This window comes from Anopheles moucheti, chromosome 2, assembly GCF_943734755.1.
Source record: "Anopheles moucheti chromosome 2, idAnoMoucSN_F20_07, whole genome shotgun sequence".
NCBI classification, from domain to species: Eukaryota; Metazoa; Arthropoda; class Insecta; order Diptera; family Culicidae; genus Anopheles; species Anopheles moucheti.
The window spans coordinates 47954042-47971206 of NC_069140.1; the positions used below are offsets into that span (position 1 = coordinate 47954042).

A 17165-nucleotide genomic window follows, 5' to 3' on the forward strand; every position below is an offset into this window, starting at 1 on the left:
GGTAAATGGAAACAAAACGTACGTAACACTTTCTTACTTGTAATATTGTTGTGTCGTTTTTTTTTTCATCTATGTTTACTAAAACCAAACCAACTCAAAAACCGAATACACTATTTAGTCTAGTTTTATCGTAAAAAAACATTGGCTAATAAGAGGAAATGAGAAAAATTACATCCTACAAGTTTGTTTGCTAACTTACTGGAATGTAACGACAGAAAGGAAAAGAAGGGTTTTAAACAGTGCCGAATTCAACAAACTATAAACAGTGAAGTAAACATCTGAAACAGATCCACTTCCAAAGGGGATTCAAAATCATAACGAAACGAAGCCAAAATTGTACCAACATACGGGAAGTAATAGTGAGCAAATCAAACGCTAATCATGATCGTGATGTAGTGTAGCCAGAGTTTTGATCTCGATTTGTTTGCAGTAACGGTTGGTAAAGTCTGTTGCCAATTTATGCATTCAATGCAACGATAAATCATGAACAAAACAACAAACATAGTATAAAGGTTCACAAAGTTTAGAAACCTACCAAATATTCGTGTCGTTTACGAAATACAACGGAAAACGAACTGATCAAACAAAGGAAAAAAAACAAAACAAATAAAACTAAACCACATAAGCGGTGTTCGCAAGGGAAAGAAAAGAGAAAGAGTGGAAGAAAGTATAAATCGTGAAACACCATCGAAAAGAATTCTTGTTTATCACTCATAGATAAATGGGATGCAAGAAGGGATCCATACAGTTTATCATGAGATTGTGTGGGGTTGCTTTGTTGCTTGCTTCATTGAAGCTCTGGCATCCGTGAGATGGGTGCATTCTCGTAATATTATCAAACACGTGGAGGTTTTAGTGTGATGTTGTGAATTTTCTTTTTCTACGCGCTGCATTTGCGCGAAAGGGGAAATAGAGATACCGTTGTCCGCGCGGTGCGAACCGTGATACCGTTTGATGGGACTGATTTTGTGCATTCATCACCTACCTTTCCATTTGTCCTGCTCCTGCTCATCCTCGTCAATGCCGTTCGCATCGTATCCTACGCGGCCTGTCTCGGACATGTATTCTTGCATCGGGTAGGCAGACTTATCGAACGACTCTGCAAGGGAAAGATTGTTTGTGGTTAACACCTGTCGGATGTGTCTTCGCTCCGGTACACACCTTCCTCAGAGTGGCTTAGATCCAGTGTACCAACGGTGACTTCGGCCGATTGAAGCTGGTGCACCTTGTCTTGCGCTTCATCGATGATCTCATCGATGAAATCATCCGGCGTTACAGCTCGGTGGTCCTCCGTTATGATCTCCGTCACTGCACGTTCGTTACCGTAGGCGGTGGCCGATATTATCTCCTCATCGTCCTCACGGTGCATTGCCTCAGCTGACGATTGGTCCAAGGACTTCTCCTGCTCTTCGATCGATTTTTGAACGATCACCGTATCGCATGAATCGCTCGAAAACTGTTCCGACACTTTACGATCCTTCAGGATGGGTATTTTCGACAGGCTGGAACTATCCGGTTCGGGTGACTTTGCTGTCGTAGCCTCCACCTTGGATGGTGGCTTTGTTGTTCCGAAGCGCGGAATTTTCGAAATCACCGATTCAACCTGTTCGGTAACATTTTCTACCATCTCTTCCGCCAGCGACGTTACGTCAGCTAGTTTTGGTTCGTCAGCCATTTTGTCCTGTTGCATCTCTGGCTTTGGTTCCGGAACGTGGTGTGAGGTCGGATACTGTTCCTTAGCCTCCGGAGAGCTTTTCTTCGACGGTACCGGTATCTTGGAGGTAATTTCTTGTGAAACGGTTCGCGAAACCGTTTCCATCACCGACGGTTTGTCGACTGACTGATCGGCCATTTTCTCCTCCAATCGATGTATTTCTTCCTCCTTTTGGACAATTTTCTCACTGACCATATCCTCACCCTGGCTTACACCCGTTTCAACACTGGCAACAATCTTGCCGCTTCGCTCCGCCACCATACCCGTTGCATCCTTGCTGACCGTCTCGGACTGCAGTCCATCGTAGCTCTCGACAGTGTATGCTTCGGCAGAGGAAACTTGGGGCCCGGTACCATCCGCAGACTGCACCGTCTCCTTCGTCATTACGGCGGCCATTTTATCGGACGTTTCCTTAACTTCTCGATGCATATCACGCTTCTCAACAACCGGTTCCTGGTCGCGAATTTCGCGCACCACCGACTCTACCTTCCGATCGACGAAGCTACTGCTCTCGGCACTGCGCGCAACAAACTCCTCCCGCACAGTTATTTCATCATCCTGCCCGAAGACAAAAGCACCACCATCCTGCAGTGCATCCTGCACCGTTTTGGAAGCCATTGTCGTGGACATCTTAGTGACTGTTTCCTCCATTTTGCTTACGGTTTCGGATTTAAAATGCTGCGATACGCTTTCCTCCCTTTTCGAGGTGCTGGTGGTTTCCGAAAGCGACGACGGTTCCGAATCGGGTTCCTTCCCTTGCGAAACACCATGCACTTTCACATGTTCGACAGTGGTACTGGCCTGCTGTGTAGTAACTTTGGATGATTCATCGAGTTTGTGCGAGTGGCTGGTCACGTCACCTCGACGGAGCAACAGTTCTTGTTCCGAATCCTCGGATATCTGCTCCGAGTCGGTATGCTTCGTGTCACCGGAAAGCCGATGTTCGGCACGGTACTCATCGCTCCACGAGTCACGCCCGCTGGTGGTATCCACCGATGACTGTTTGCTATCGGTGAGCGATTCCGTTTTGGACTTCGTCTCGAACGAGCTGATGCGTTGCTTGACATCCTTGATCGATTCCTCCACAACGCCCTGGAACTCGTCCGGCTCCTTGGTGAGGCTGGTACGTTTGGCCGGCACCGGCGCACGCTCTTTCGGCACCGGAGTCACACTTTCGACCGATTGCTCGAGTGGCACTGAGTCTGGCTCGGCGGGGAGACGGTCCTCCACCTTCTTCTTTATCTCCTCCACCACCCGCGGCGAGGGCACCACGGTCACCTCCGTGGCCAGGTGCTCCAGCACCTCAGACTTATGCTCAAACTCTTCTACGTTTTTCAACGTTGCCTTAAACTTATCCTGCAGTTCCTGGTCGAACTCGTCTTTGCGCACGCCCGGTCCGTCTTTGACCACTGTCGTTTTTAGCTTCACTACCGGTTCCGGCATGGTGGATGATTTGTAAGAGTTGTCGATTGGTTTTTGCAGCAGTATTTCCTCCTCGTGCTTTGCGCGCGTATCGTCAATCACACTCTGCCGCTTGATTGTGATAATTTCTTCCACTATCTCCTTCTTTTGGGTCGAGGCCGGTATCGAGCGGTCCGCGGAAAGTCGTTTCTCGATCTGTTTCCTTCGCTCCGCCACCGTTTTCTTCACCATTTCCTCCTCAGACTCCTCCGATTCTTCGACGGTTTTTTCCTCCGCCGAATACTTGGTGGATTCCTTTTTGGAGAGGCGATCTGCAAAAGAACCGAGAAGAAAAAGGCATCAGCTATTGCGTACATCCGCAGCACTACACGCGTCTTACCTTCTTTTTGTGCCATCTTTACGATGGAATCCGTTTCGGAGAGCATTTCCACGGCGTCGACGCTGCGCTTGCCGATCGAAAAGGAGGTTTTGTTGCGCATGGTAACGGTGGTGGTGGTACCGGTGGTAGTCGCGCTGCGTATACACCGCTCCACGATATCGTCCCGATGGATGGTACGCAGCCCGTTCTCGAGTATGTTGAAGTCATTGTTCGGTTTCGATTGGAATTGCTTCAGCATGGCTTGCGCCTGCTGCGCCGTACTGGTCGGTATTTGGGCGACTATATTTTCCACGTCCGTCTCACTGACACCGATTTCCGGCGCCAGCTTGATCCAGTCTTCGCCCAGCAGATTGGAGATGTCGACTATGCGCAGCTCGCCAAGATAGTTCTGATCGTCGACGAGCTGGCGCGGTGGAACAACCGCCCGGGACCGGCCGACGCGCAGCATAATTTCGTGCGAGTCCGTAATGGTGGTCGTCTGCTCCGGTATGATCGTTTCCGGCAGCACAATATTCAGTATGCAGATGGGTTGCTGCGGTGGCTCACCCTTCGCTATTTTCGGCTCGCGCATAAAGAGAGTCCGCCCGACAATGTCCGCATGTTGGTCCTTTACGCGCACGGCGAATGGTAGGCGGTTCTCGCGGAAGGCCTTGAACGGAAGGGCCAACTGTTCGCCCGATTTCGTCACGGGCACCAGATTGCCGGCCAGCTCGATGTACTGCGGTTTGTCCTCCAGCACCTCGACGTCCCTGCTCTTCGCGACCTCCGTAAAATGTTCCTGGTGCTCGAGCGTTTTGTCCTCACGATCATCTGTCATGCAGAAGACACGGAGACGCGCCTCCAGCGGATCGGTACGCTTGGCGAACACGACAAACTTAGCCATAAACGGTACGTGTATGGCTTCTCTGTAAATTTTGTAAAACAAAACACGAAAAATACAAGGAAAACAACGCTGTAGAGCATGCGAACATGAGCGAACCCCGAACATCGAGGAAAGGCTGCTGTGTGCTTACTTGTAGAGCTCGGTTGCCATCTTGGTTGCATCGGCTATGTTGCGACAGTCCATCAACCAGAACCGTGCCGATACGGTCGTCGTGAACGATACGCAATCATTCACGAACGTGAGCGGCGTCGACCCGGTCACATCCTCCCATTGGGCACGCGTTGTACCACCTAGTTTGTTTCATGAATATGTGTATGGTTTTGGGTATAGATCAGCAGGTTGCATTCATTTTGAATACGCAAAGGGGGGGGGGTTTGTTTTAGGGCGAGTAAGTTGATTTCGTTTGTAAGGCAATTGAGATATGGACGTGGTAGCCAGAATGCGTTGCGAAAAATTTTGGTGCATGTTGGAAAGAGTGTATTTATGTATATATGTGTGTTGTGTATGTGTGTACACGTTTGTGAGTGGATTGATGTAAATGTAAAATGCGTGTGTGTGTATGTGTGTGATAAGGAAAATGAAAAGAGAAGCAAGACATGATATCGAACAATTAGCAAAACACTTCTGCTCACAAAATCTTAACAATCGCACAAGCATTAGTATAATGAAACAAATAAAACATTCAGTATGCAGATATGAATATTGAAAGCATTACGTTCCCACCGGTGTACCGGTTTTATCGTTCTCATTGAGCTTGACTATTTATGATGAAACTAGGGCATTGTGGGGAGCTTCGATCGACACGCGATCGATCGCTACTCGTTATTCCTTCAAAGCTACTTCAAACCGAGCTTAATTCGGGCCACATTTATTCCCACAATGCAAAAGGGTGTAACAGTTTCAGTCAGGACGGTCACTGGTTCTACTCGAAGCACGCTGCTGTACGGTCACGAAACTATAAGGCAAATGGAAAACATAACCAAAAACCAAATATTCCCCAAACACATTCTCGATCTCGATGAAACCGGTTACAGAAAAAAAAGGGTACAAAACGTTACAGCTATCAAAAGAACGCAAACTCAGCTTCGAATCAAACAAGCTACAAAAAAGAATAAATATTTTCAAAACAGACCAATTACATGTGTTAGCCAAATAAAATCGAAACACAATTGTTTAAGAACCCTTAATAATGGCGATGTTGATGGTGATGATGTTTGAACATAATTTGATGGGCAACTTGGATTGCTGAACGTTAAAGCAGGTGCAAAAGATGAGAAGAGATTGAGGCAAAGAAATGAAGTAGCTCTAGGAACAGAGGGTCTGGCATGTATATGAACTAAAATTGAACAAATCCTTTGACTAAATGTACCGCTTTGACGTTTTTTTTTTCATCATTCTTTTTGTCTAACTAAATGGAGTGCATACTGGGATAAGATAACTGTTCGAAACCATTACTATCCACCGGGGCATTTTTTTTTCGTGTCCTATTAACTTATAAGAATACATGATCCGTTCAAAATATGGCAGACTAATTACCCAACGATGCAAAACTATACAATATTGCTAAAATCGACAATGCGTAGACGAAAATTTGACAACAAGTTCTACGTTGCACTGCTCTAGAGTTGATGGTGTGAAATATGGATGCATAGACGCACGTCAATATGATACCTTTGAAATGGAATGGAATGGAGTTTTGTGTGAAAAATAAGGAAACTCATAAGGATCAGTCACACTGCATCAACACTGCACTTATCTGCACTTCAACTGTATAACGGGACTGTTAATATGTGAGCATAAAGATAAGCCCAAGCACATAGGCCTTTGGCTTTCGTGAGTGTCTAAATTAATCGTTATTGTAGTCAAACAAGACAATTACGAAAACTCAAACCCTAAAATGAATTATTGGTAATAGAAAACTAATGAACATGAAAAGGATGGACGGGCAGGGTGATATTGGGCTTTACAACAGTGTTGGTGTGCATGGTGTGCGGTATAAGAGATCACAAATGAAATGGTACTCAACAACCATACTTCCTAAACCATGTGCGCAGACCGGGATATTGTTCTAGTGGGGGAAATGGTTTCAGATGATATCAAGACGGAGCACGGCGCGCCGACACGACTTCGACACTGGTTTTTAGCAACGGTTTCAGAAAAGTTCTCCTGTGGGCAACTAACACGTTCTTTACATTTCGTTTTTTTCTTTTCTTTTCTTTTTAAATAATCGAGAAGCATTTGTCACGCTCATTCATTTATGCTATAACTTAACGCTTTATGTACTTGCTGGTGCGGAAATAAAGTTAATAAAGAACGTAAACCAATTCCCGTGCAACTCAAATCTTTTAAAAAGTAATGTTTACTACACAACGAGAAAAGACATACAATTCCTTTTCGGTTCGCACCTAAGTTCCATTTTCACACGGATTGCAAACGTGGCCAGGGAGCCGATCCTGCGTACACAAGTGTGCACGCACAACAGAAATCAACACAATATTTTAAAACAAATACTTTTTTCAACTAAACTCTAGCGCTTCGACGGTGAAGTGTTCTAGTAGACACAACTCGGAAAGCAGAAGCCTTGCAGAAACTAAAGTACAAGAAAGAACTCGAAAAGATGCTTGAAATTATCTTGAAAAGAAAACAAAACACAACCGAAACAGTTGGAACGGTGGGTAAGTGATATCTAGGATATGCAAGGGAAATGCTATCGAAATTGCAAATTAATCCAATTGACGGGTGATAACATAGTGTATCGTATGAAATTTTCCTCGTTTGATGGCGGTGATGTCAGAAAGAAAAAGGTAAAGCTCTCGGTATTAACTGGTTTGCAAAATGGGGCAACCTGTCAAACATATTGTACAAAAGACACAAAAATTGATTCATCCGTTTGAAACAACTAAAATCATACTCAAATGTAAACGGCACAAAACGAGCAGTGAAGAAGAGTGGATCGTTGTATCTTGTTCCTGGATGGGCGAAACCGGTTACGAAAGTAGACTGCTCCGGCGCATCATACAACCTGTCTGAGTCGTAAATAAGTTCAATAAACGTATCGGCAACAGCATTTCTTGAATAACGTTTTTGGTGCAATATTACTATATGTGAGTAGATACTACACGCCCAAATTAAGTTTTGTGCTTATATAAGTGATTCGTACGCAATTAGCTAGAGTAAGTAAGTAATCTATAACGGACAACATTGTTTTTGCGCAAATTCAGCCCCAAACTATCTTTCAAAGGTGTGGATTTAACGCAGACGATTGCAAGATCAACGGAACTGTATGTTTTAACATCGTTTTAACTTCGTTTTACTTGAACAGAACGTATCCACAATTCAGTATACTCTGGTGCATTAATTCTATTCGAACCGCGACTAATGCCAAAAAGCTTAAGACAAGACAAAAATATTTAAGAAAGTTATTGTTCATAAGAAAAAAAAAGTCCATAAACAGCAGTAAACCATTGCAAATAACATACACAGGGAAGACGAAAGGAACTGTATAAAATTAAGGAATGGAATGAGCATTCTAAAGAAGAAGAACGAAACAAACGCGGAGAAACCATTAGAGACATTGCAGCACAATCAGCTCAAAACAGGTCAAGAAACAAACACAATAACGCAACACAAACAAGATCAAATCAGCGCAACTATCAATGAGTAGTATTCGGCCGAACGGCAGAGTACACCGAATCGAGCATCCGCAACTAGTGCGCAAACGTCAGCTGCTTGGCACATTTCTACAACAGAAATGTACGGCGAAACACGGCAAAACGGTATGTACGAACAACTCAATACATTCGACCAACGAAAAGTGACACCAAACGAACTCGAAACGAACTCATTAAGAATCGGTAGAAAATGGAAGAAAATATTAGACTAAACAAATAAAGGGTAGCACGCGATATAACCCTTCGCAATTCATTCGCAGAAGTATGAAAACAACAAAACCGGAGATATAATAGCATAGTGAAGGTGTGAAAGATAGAGTATAGTAGAGCAGACTAAAATGGGAAAAAGTTTCCAAATTACAAAACGCGTGTATGTATTATCGACAACGCTCTAATTTTATATGCTTTTGAAACTTTTGTCTGTTTGGCATTGCTTTTCGTTAATGCTTGAATATAAATAATAACACAAAAACTGCAATTAATCCAAGAGAAGGATCTCTTGTTTTCGTTTCATATTGCTGTTTTCTGTTTGTTTGTTTGCTTGGGTTTGTTTATTTTATTTTTTTTTTGTTGTTGTTTGGTTTAGTTAAGTTTTTTTTTTTTGTTAGTTACCTTTCAGAGATCTTTTCCGAAACACACCTTCATGGTAGAGCGCAATATGGGAATGCGTGCAGTAACAGGCATATTGTCGAGGTATTAGTACGAAATCGGAACAATTATATGGAAATGTAATGTATTTTAGGTTTGTTGTTTGCTTATTTGTGGTGTTCAAGTATCTGTTCTCACTTCAACCCAAAACAAAAGGATGATGCTCTGGAATGGATGATTCTGTTTGCTGGTTAATGGTTGTGTTGCAGCAATGCTCAACGTATACTAAGTGACTCGAGATTACAGAATGGGGTGTTTTGTTTGGTATGATTTGTTTTCTGTTGTAGTAAAACTTAAACCTGCTACTAAAATAATTATACAATCACACTGCACGAAACACTGCACTCAGCACATCGCATCGCATTAACTAAACCGATCACAAAACAAGAGAAATAAAATCATTACAGTAAAAAAAAAATATATAACAAAAACATACGAAAATAGTATGAATAGAAACACCACAAAACAAAATATGAAACGAACCGAGGGACAAAACACTAGAACATGTGAATGTGGTAAAAAGCCAATCAATTGTAAAAATCAAACACGAATTACGGTTCGCGGAGTAGAATTTTGTTGCAAAGAATTCACAACGTAAAAGCATGATACACAGGAAACAAACATTTAAAAAATTTACTAGTACAATTCAATTTTCCCCATAAATCAATTATAGCAGTCAATACAACACACAGTATCAAAACACGTACGGTGATCTAGCGAGACAAACGATTAAGAATTCAAAACGGACAATATGGCAATACCAATCGCAACACAACGAAAAACGAAAGATTTGTTCGATCGAACAAGAAAGGAAGCACCCGAAACACAGATCGTTGTGTGTTTAGAAATTACATTATCTTCTTTTTTCGATTTGTAAAACAAAAACCGAGGGTTGTGTTTAGTTGTATTTCATGCTTTTTTCTGTTGTGGAGTGTAAAATGAAGACCACACGAAAGTGGCCCAAAAAAGGCAGTGTAAAATTAATTTATTGTTTTTGTTTATAATAAATGTAACGAACAACGATCGTTTAAGACGCTCACAACAATTTAAAATATAAATGAATTAAGTATTATTTTTTTACAGCAGTAGATCAACAAAAGGTGATTAGTGTACAATCTAAAACATAACTTCATTACAATACACCAGATAAGGGACAATCGTGGCTACAGTAATATTTTGCCTTGACCGTGTTGTATAAACACAGATTATGAAGCTAAATGATTTTATCCGGTATTATTGGGGAGTATGAACATGAAAGGTTGCTATTTGCCGACGGATCGCTAGATAGAACCAGACTAACGAGCTCACACGACAGTTGGTTGGAACAGTTGCGTGTAGTACAAGATTGCTTGATATTAACAACAGTCAGATGATGCCTTATTTGGATATGTTTGGTATGAAATCGAATGGTAACTACGGGTATGATAATTGTAAACAAGAGAACCATTTGCTGTAATGCGTACAGCCGACTGAATGAATACTGTTTATGAACAGATCCGGAATATCCGTCACTAAAGAAAACACAACAGTGCGTACATACCGGTGATGGAGCATAACAACCGCAAGGTCGGGGCACTGCCAGAGTATTGATTTATCATGCCCTGGCTGTGGGCCCTCGGTGCCGGCATGCTTAACGTGATGGCTTTGTGGAACTTGCGACGCCTCGGTTCCACCGTTACAACCGGCGAGACGGCCACTCCCCGGCCGAGCAGCTTCGCCGTTAAGTCTGGATCGATCGGTTGAGCCTGCAGGTTGGTATAGAATGCAAACGGTGTGGTTAGAAGACTGCTGCTGTAAAGCACTGTTAAACCATGGCGTGAAGTGGACTCTGGAAATATTCAAGTAGGGTAAATAGCATTATCACTGTGCGCGGCTATTGGGTCGCCAGAACCCCTAAATGCTTCATCAAACACTCGCTTTTTTAATGTAAAAATGCACGATAATTCGCGCATTACTACAGTAGTACCTACACACAAGCCTGCGCGTTTGTAGTAGACTAGCTGCCATAAATATCCATCCAAATATGTGCCCATGCTTCGGAATGGTTTTGCACTGCACACGTGGAACAATTGAATAGTTGCCATAGTCTTACCTCTACTTTTCAATCCATGGTCCACTTCACGTACCGTGTTTCGCATGCAAGTTCCAAGTTGCAACGTAAAGACAACTCAACAAATGACTTTTGCAATCACAGCAACACAGCGACCGCCTCTCAATGTTGTTGGTACTGAATTGTCGTTCCAAATTGATGAATTGGTACGCAACGATTTGCTGATTTGTAACCTTGGTTTACAACTTTGTACTGGCATGAGAAACACCTGTAAATCGTGAGATCGATTTATATGAACCTATCCGGCAGCCACCAAATCCGACGGAAACGTTCTCTGCTTTGTCACGCTGGTCAGGTAAGTGTGTGTGCGTGTCTGTGTATTTTTTTTTTGTCGATTTGTTTCATAGATACACTCGCAGAGCAAAACATAACTTGAAAATGAAACCTTTTTCAAGCACATACAAACAATAGAAGCAAGGCGCAATTTCTAATTAGTATTCTTTTCTTTACTGCTTTTTACAGTGAGTCTGTTTTTTTCTTCTCGTGTCTGCATTCGAGACTCGTGCGTTACCATGGCTATAGCTCAGACAATCTTGCGAGTAAAGCTGTACAAAACTCAAACATTAAACAAGCAAATGATAAATTAACAGAACCGTTTGTTGGTCAGCGTGCGTGCGTGCGCACAACGGAACAAAAGACAACACCATACATTAGTACAACCTATGCAGCGTTCCGTGAACGGAACTTATCGTATTTCTCATTACGCATAACTTTAACTGCCACAATCGCATTCAAGGCTTCAAAAGTCCTACCCTAACAATGTTCCCAGTTCCCGCTTCTGTTCGATATACTACGCCACAGATGTTAACGCAATCACTATGTCGATTGCGTCGATTGGTAGTGAACGCTTTCGTATTGTTGCTTCCAATTTTGTCACCTTGTCAGCTTGTGCTGCCAGCAATACGAACGAAACGTACAGTGTGCGTGCACGGAACTGAGCATGTTAAGGATGCCCAATAAATTTAGTACATTTCTTGTGAGATTACAATTTTGCGATTACAACTAGGTACGCTACTCAATTCGTGTGGGGTTAAACCATTCAATTTACCTATACGAATTTCTTTCATTTCATCGCTACTCCCTGCTATGTAGTGAAACCACTTTCTGCTTCCTGTACTGAGCCAAAGTCACTGATCCGCACATTCAACGATTGTGTTAATAATTTTGCAAACAGCTATGAAGAAAACAGAATCTAAACTATATGTTGCGTGAAGCTAATCGCTCATTTACATATGCCACCCTGCCTCTACGGTTTGATTTGACTGGTTTTTTTGTGTTTTTTTTTTCTTCTTACATTCCATTCTTGAGTGTATCATTCATCAACATTCCTGAGAATTTCCGATCGTTTGGTGACACCGAGAAAACACAAAACACAAACAAGAAATGAAACAATTTAGTTGCAATGCAGCAGCGCTTGGATTTGATTTTCATCACATGAACTAAATTTATTGGGCACTCAAATCGTGTGTTGTCGTTACTACTCAGTAATGGGGCCATCGTGATCAGTACGATCCCGTTCCATAATTGTTAATTGCCTTGACTTTTTCTTCTCCATAAAGTGTGTTATCTTTGATGTTTAAATATTATTACAATATATGCATGACCTACGGTTCCTGCCAACCTAGCGTATCCTGGTGATCGTTTATCTTGTGTTTTTTTGCTCTTGCCTTCCATAGCACCTCTCATCTCGTATTGCACCAACGTTTACTATCTGAATGATGGACATCATTGCTGTACCTGAATATTAATAAAGATCTTTCGTTGCATGCACCTCCACTGATCGCAGATCATCTTTCCTTTGTATGCATATCGTGAAATACACTCTTTTTGGCAGTACTTGCGAATACTCTTGAGTTCGTTCGTGTAAGAGATGTGGTCTTCAAAATTGTACTCAACTGAAAATTTCTTCATTCGATTTCGATACGAACTTTATGCATTTGTTTCTGCAACAAACAAAACAGGTGTGTTTTATGGTATTTGGTTACATCTTTTAGTTGATTGTTCGTTTTTGCGTGAGTGATTCAGTAGATCGAACAAAGTTTTAATTTAAATTTGGCAACAAATTTAAGCAAAACTTGTATCATAGAAGGCGTTAGGTTTAGACTTATTCATAGTTATTGTATGCTCATGAAAACACGAACGGGAATACTAGTTTCGTTTTATCGGCGCGATTTAAACAGTTCCTATCGCTACGTCAGCACTATCCGTTAAGATCTAGGAGAAGAATGTATGCACACGCATTTTAGTTGCATGACGCTGCAAACATATACGCCTAAGCTTCAACATTCTTAAAACTCGTTACTTCGCATTGTGTTTATCATAACGTTATTGAATTTGTGATAGATCGATGTGTAGTAAGTGGGCTGAGTTATTTATGTTTTTTTTTTGTTGAATACTTTAGCTGTTACTTTTGGAGTGATGAGAAATACTTAGTTTTGGAGTTGCCTTCGATTTGGAACATTTTTTTTAATAATATTGATCGTATTATTACGATTGAATGAATGAATGTTAACAGTATTGAGATAATTTGCTGTTTGGTACCAAATTATGCAAACAAATTAAAAAAAGACGAAACATCAGGCCAATTATCTTCACTCAATCAAAGAAGCAGCACAAATAATTGTCTTGCACTTCATATAAAAATCCGTTTATCATGTAAAAATTATGCATAAAAAGTTTACGAGTAATCAAAAACTACCAAAAACAATAATGCATTGTCTTAAGAAGCAACTACAGTATAAAATCAAGTTTTAAACATAAGAATATTACATGCAATTATTTTTGATTTCGATATCAGGTGACGTTGACTAGCTATTAGTGTGTAGAAGGTTGAGCAAACTGATTTAAATTGAAAGTAAACATGTACAGAGAGATAATAGCATTCATCGCCGGTTTCTGCCATTTCGACTGGTGCATGTGTATCATTGTAACATTTGTCGCCTATTTCGTTGAGTGTAAGCACGCAAAGCGTAAGCTTTAGATTGTTTTTGACCAGTAACCCGACCAACCCGAGCTGGTGCAAAATTGAACGATGCGTTCGTGCATCCGTTTACCAGATCAACGAGAAACGTTTCTTCTTCGGCACGTGGTTGACGCTTATCTTTCGCAACTTATCCGGTGCGACACCTTTGCGTGGTTTGAACAGATTTACCTGTAGCCCAACTTTGATCTTTTTCGTCAGTGCACCCTGCGGGAAGACGGCCTGAACCTGCGGCACCACCGTGCTCGATACCATGCCACCTTCCGGTCCGATGGCGTGCACCTCCTGGCGGATGCGCGAAATCACCGCAAAGTACTGTGGGAAGTCGTACGTCACGAAACGACAGTTACGTCCACCACCCAGCTCGTCCAGCTGTGCCAGATCTGAAACGATAAAGACAAATTCGGTTAGCACACACCATTTACCCGGACAGGATACCCTGCGGTGGCAAGGGTCCTTCGGTCCCGTATGGGGTTTTTTTTATCGATGCATCATTTATTACCTTCCGGTTCGAAACATTCGTTCAGCACATCGTGAATGATTTCATCCGACATGTCGATGTTGTGCTCACGCCAAGTTTCTCCATTATCCGAACGAAGAATAACGATTTCACGCTCCTTGCCGCGCAGTGATGCAAAGTGTGGAACTTCCATGATGACGGGTCCCAGGAACTTTGCACTGACCGGACCGAGTTCCAGTACACGGCTTGCCAGCGCTTCTCCTTCCATCAGCGGTGGCGGATGCATGGTCCGCTGAGGCTTCACATAACGACAGGTAATGCGTGTGGGTTGTGCCGCAGAACGGGCCGGTACGATGATGCGCACACCACTGTGGCGACAGCCTCGCATGGCTCCGCCACGTGCATCAACCAGGAAGGACACTAAGAAGCTGTAGAAATGACAAAAGCAAACGCAACCACACACTGTTAGCTACTTCGAACGACTAAAGGAATGATTTTCCCAAGGTCTGTATTGGAAAGAGGCCATTAATATAGAGCGATTTGACAAGTAGCCAAAAGTTCGTTACACGTGATTTGACGTTTGGGCGCCCTTTTCCATTCAAATGTTTTGTGTGTAGTTGTGTTGATTAAACGGGCCGGTCATAGCAACAAGAGAGAACGGACAAGAGAACACTAATAGGTGATTACCACACACCACTTTATAAACCCATCAACAGTTTGCTGTTTTAACTAAAGGCATTCAAAAGGAAGGAAAACTTTAACGACCAAGCAAATTGTGAAACTTCGTGGTATAGAAAACAAGTAGGCTAGACGCAAGGACAAAGTGTAACTAATCCCATGATAAGAAAGTGTGAGTGAGCATATTACGCATCTTACACGGGCGACCAAACGTCAAATGAAATCCAAAATGGCGAACCCCTATCTTGGCTATTATTTGACCTATATCCTACACAGACTTTGGATTTTACACTTTAATTTAAACTACTTGGTGCTAGCTAAAAAAGTATACAAGAAAACCACAAATCCTATCTTGAAACAGATTACAAAACTTACTTCTTCCAGTGAAGTTTTCTGTTAAAAGTTGAATTGTAAATTTATAACATCCATTCGCCGCGTGGAGTTAGTGGGTAAGCAGAAAAGTAAACGCATTGTTTGTGATTAGTAGATGACCGGTTAGTAGCTCACGAACACCCATGGCACCAGACTTACCCGACGTGTGAGTGACGCTCAATGTTGATGTTGTCAGTAAAGTCGGTCGCCGAGATGCCGGACTGTACCATCGACGCATGCTGCGGACTAATCGAATCTTCCAGCGCCGTGGGCGGGAACTGATGCGAATCGGTACTCTGAACCATCTTGTTAGAGTCCATTCGCTCGTCACGGGTCACGTCGATCGGCAGCGAATCATCGCCGAGGGATTTCATCTCATCGACCGTCAAATAACGATACGGTTGATCAGATAGTACAGTGTCTTCACCTGCAGATAAGTATAACGGTGACAAATGGGTATGAAATTTGATGGAATTGCTTGTTGCAGAATCGCAGCAGATGTCGTACCTCCTTCCTCTTCCGAGTCAGACATAAAGGTTTCGTGCATCGCTTCCGGTGCGACCACACGGTACTTTTCTTCTGATGGCGGTTGTTCCGGCGTAGCCTTGGAATCCGTCACCGACTTCAGCGAATCGAGCACACTAATGTAGCCCAATTTTTGTGCAATCTTCAGCGAAGTTTGTCCATTCTGTTTGAGGAGTATTTGAAGCGACATGAGAGAAAGTGCACATCTCGTGCGTTTATTGTTCTACTTACATTGGTAATAGCGTTTGGATCGGCGTTATTCTCCAGCAAAATGTTAACAATGTGGCAGTGTCCTTGCTGCGAAGCTTGATGCAATGGCGTATAGCCGATGCCGGTGGAAGTATTAACATCCACATTCTGCTCAATCAGATAGCGTACCATGTTAGCCTGCCCAAAGTGCGAAGCGACGTGCAGGGGCGTGTAGCCAGCTTTGGTGGCCGCCTGCATGTTGGCACCATGCTTTACCAGCACCTGTGCAACGCTGACCCGATCCTCCTGCGCACACAGATGCATCGGTGTCAACCCGTTCCGCGCTTGATGATCCGGGTTAGCCTTATGTTCCAGCAACAGACCAGACATCTCGGTATGTCCCTCCTGAGCACTCAGGTGCAACGGCGTGAAGCCAGCCTTACTTTCCGCGTTGGCCTGTGCCTCGTACTTGAGCAGCGTGTTCGCAATGTCTATCTGGTTCTTACGCGCCGCAATATGTAACGGCGTGTGGCCATTCTTTGCAGTAGCGTGCGGGCTGGCACCCTTCTCCAGCAGCAGCATAGCAACGTTCTGATGATCGTAGTGGCTGGCAACGTGCAATGGCGTAACGCCGTTCTTGCCCTGTGCATCTACCGGTGCGTTCTTCTCCAGCAGCAGCTCCGCAACCTTCATGTGACCGTACTTGGCCGTCAGATGCAATGGTGTAAAGCCCTTCTTGGTGGTCGCATCGATCTGCGCACCGTTGTTCAGCAAAACGCCAGCAACCTGTGACGGGAAGGAGCGGGAAATAGTTTAGAAAATTCTTACACACCAATGCAAGTTTTTCCGTTTTGCTTCCGGGAAAAAAATGCGCCCTACACCCACGGGGGACTGATGCATGTTCAGCATTGAACGTGGGGCTAGAGTTCGGCATTCTGTCGAACGCGGTGTAACAACGTAATGCAAACACAGTAAACATATTAGGCATTCGAAACAAGCGGTTATTGAATTCAAACAAACGTTACGTAAAACGTTAACCAACAAAACGATAGTAATTCAACACGCAAACAGAACAAACGGAAAAGGTAAAAAGAAACGAAACGAAACATAACACTACACTCGCTATACCTGCCT

At 43.1% G+C, this 17165-nt stretch overlaps 2 protein-coding genes across 3 annotated transcripts in view; both read right to left on the reverse strand.

Moving 5' to 3' along the window:
* LOC128310384 (uncharacterized) overlaps nucleotides 1-3600 on the reverse strand; it is a 67382-nt gene extending 63782 nt beyond the window's left edge. The window contains exons 1-3 of the mRNA XM_053047008.1: nucleotides 3516-3600; nucleotides 1162-3447; nucleotides 986-1099 (exon numbers count right to left, since the gene is read on the reverse strand). Of these exons, the coding sequence (XP_052902968.1) occupies nucleotides 986-1099; nucleotides 1162-3447; nucleotides 3516-3561 (2446 nt within the window). The 5' untranslated portion in view covers nucleotides 3562-3600. The remainder of the gene's footprint in view (nucleotides 1-985; nucleotides 1100-1161; nucleotides 3448-3515) is intronic.
* A 9535-nt stretch (nucleotides 3601-13135) lies between these two features.
* The window catches only part of LOC128310385 (ankyrin-3-like), a 29355-nt gene continuing 25325 nt past the window's right edge, over nucleotides 13136-17165 (reverse strand). For both annotated transcript variants that reach the window (XM_053047009.1, XM_053047010.1), the window contains exons 6-11: nucleotides 16074-16817; nucleotides 15825-16005; nucleotides 15477-15744; nucleotides 15321-15338; nucleotides 14310-14695; nucleotides 13136-14190 (exon numbers count right to left, since the gene is read on the reverse strand). In XM_053047009.1, the coding sequence (XP_052902969.1) occupies nucleotides 13877-14190; nucleotides 14310-14695; nucleotides 15321-15338; nucleotides 15477-15744; nucleotides 15825-16005; nucleotides 16074-16817 (1911 nt within the window). In that variant the 3' untranslated portion in view covers nucleotides 13136-13876. The remainder of the gene's footprint in view (nucleotides 14191-14309; nucleotides 14696-15320; nucleotides 15339-15476; nucleotides 15745-15824; nucleotides 16006-16073; nucleotides 16818-17165) is intronic.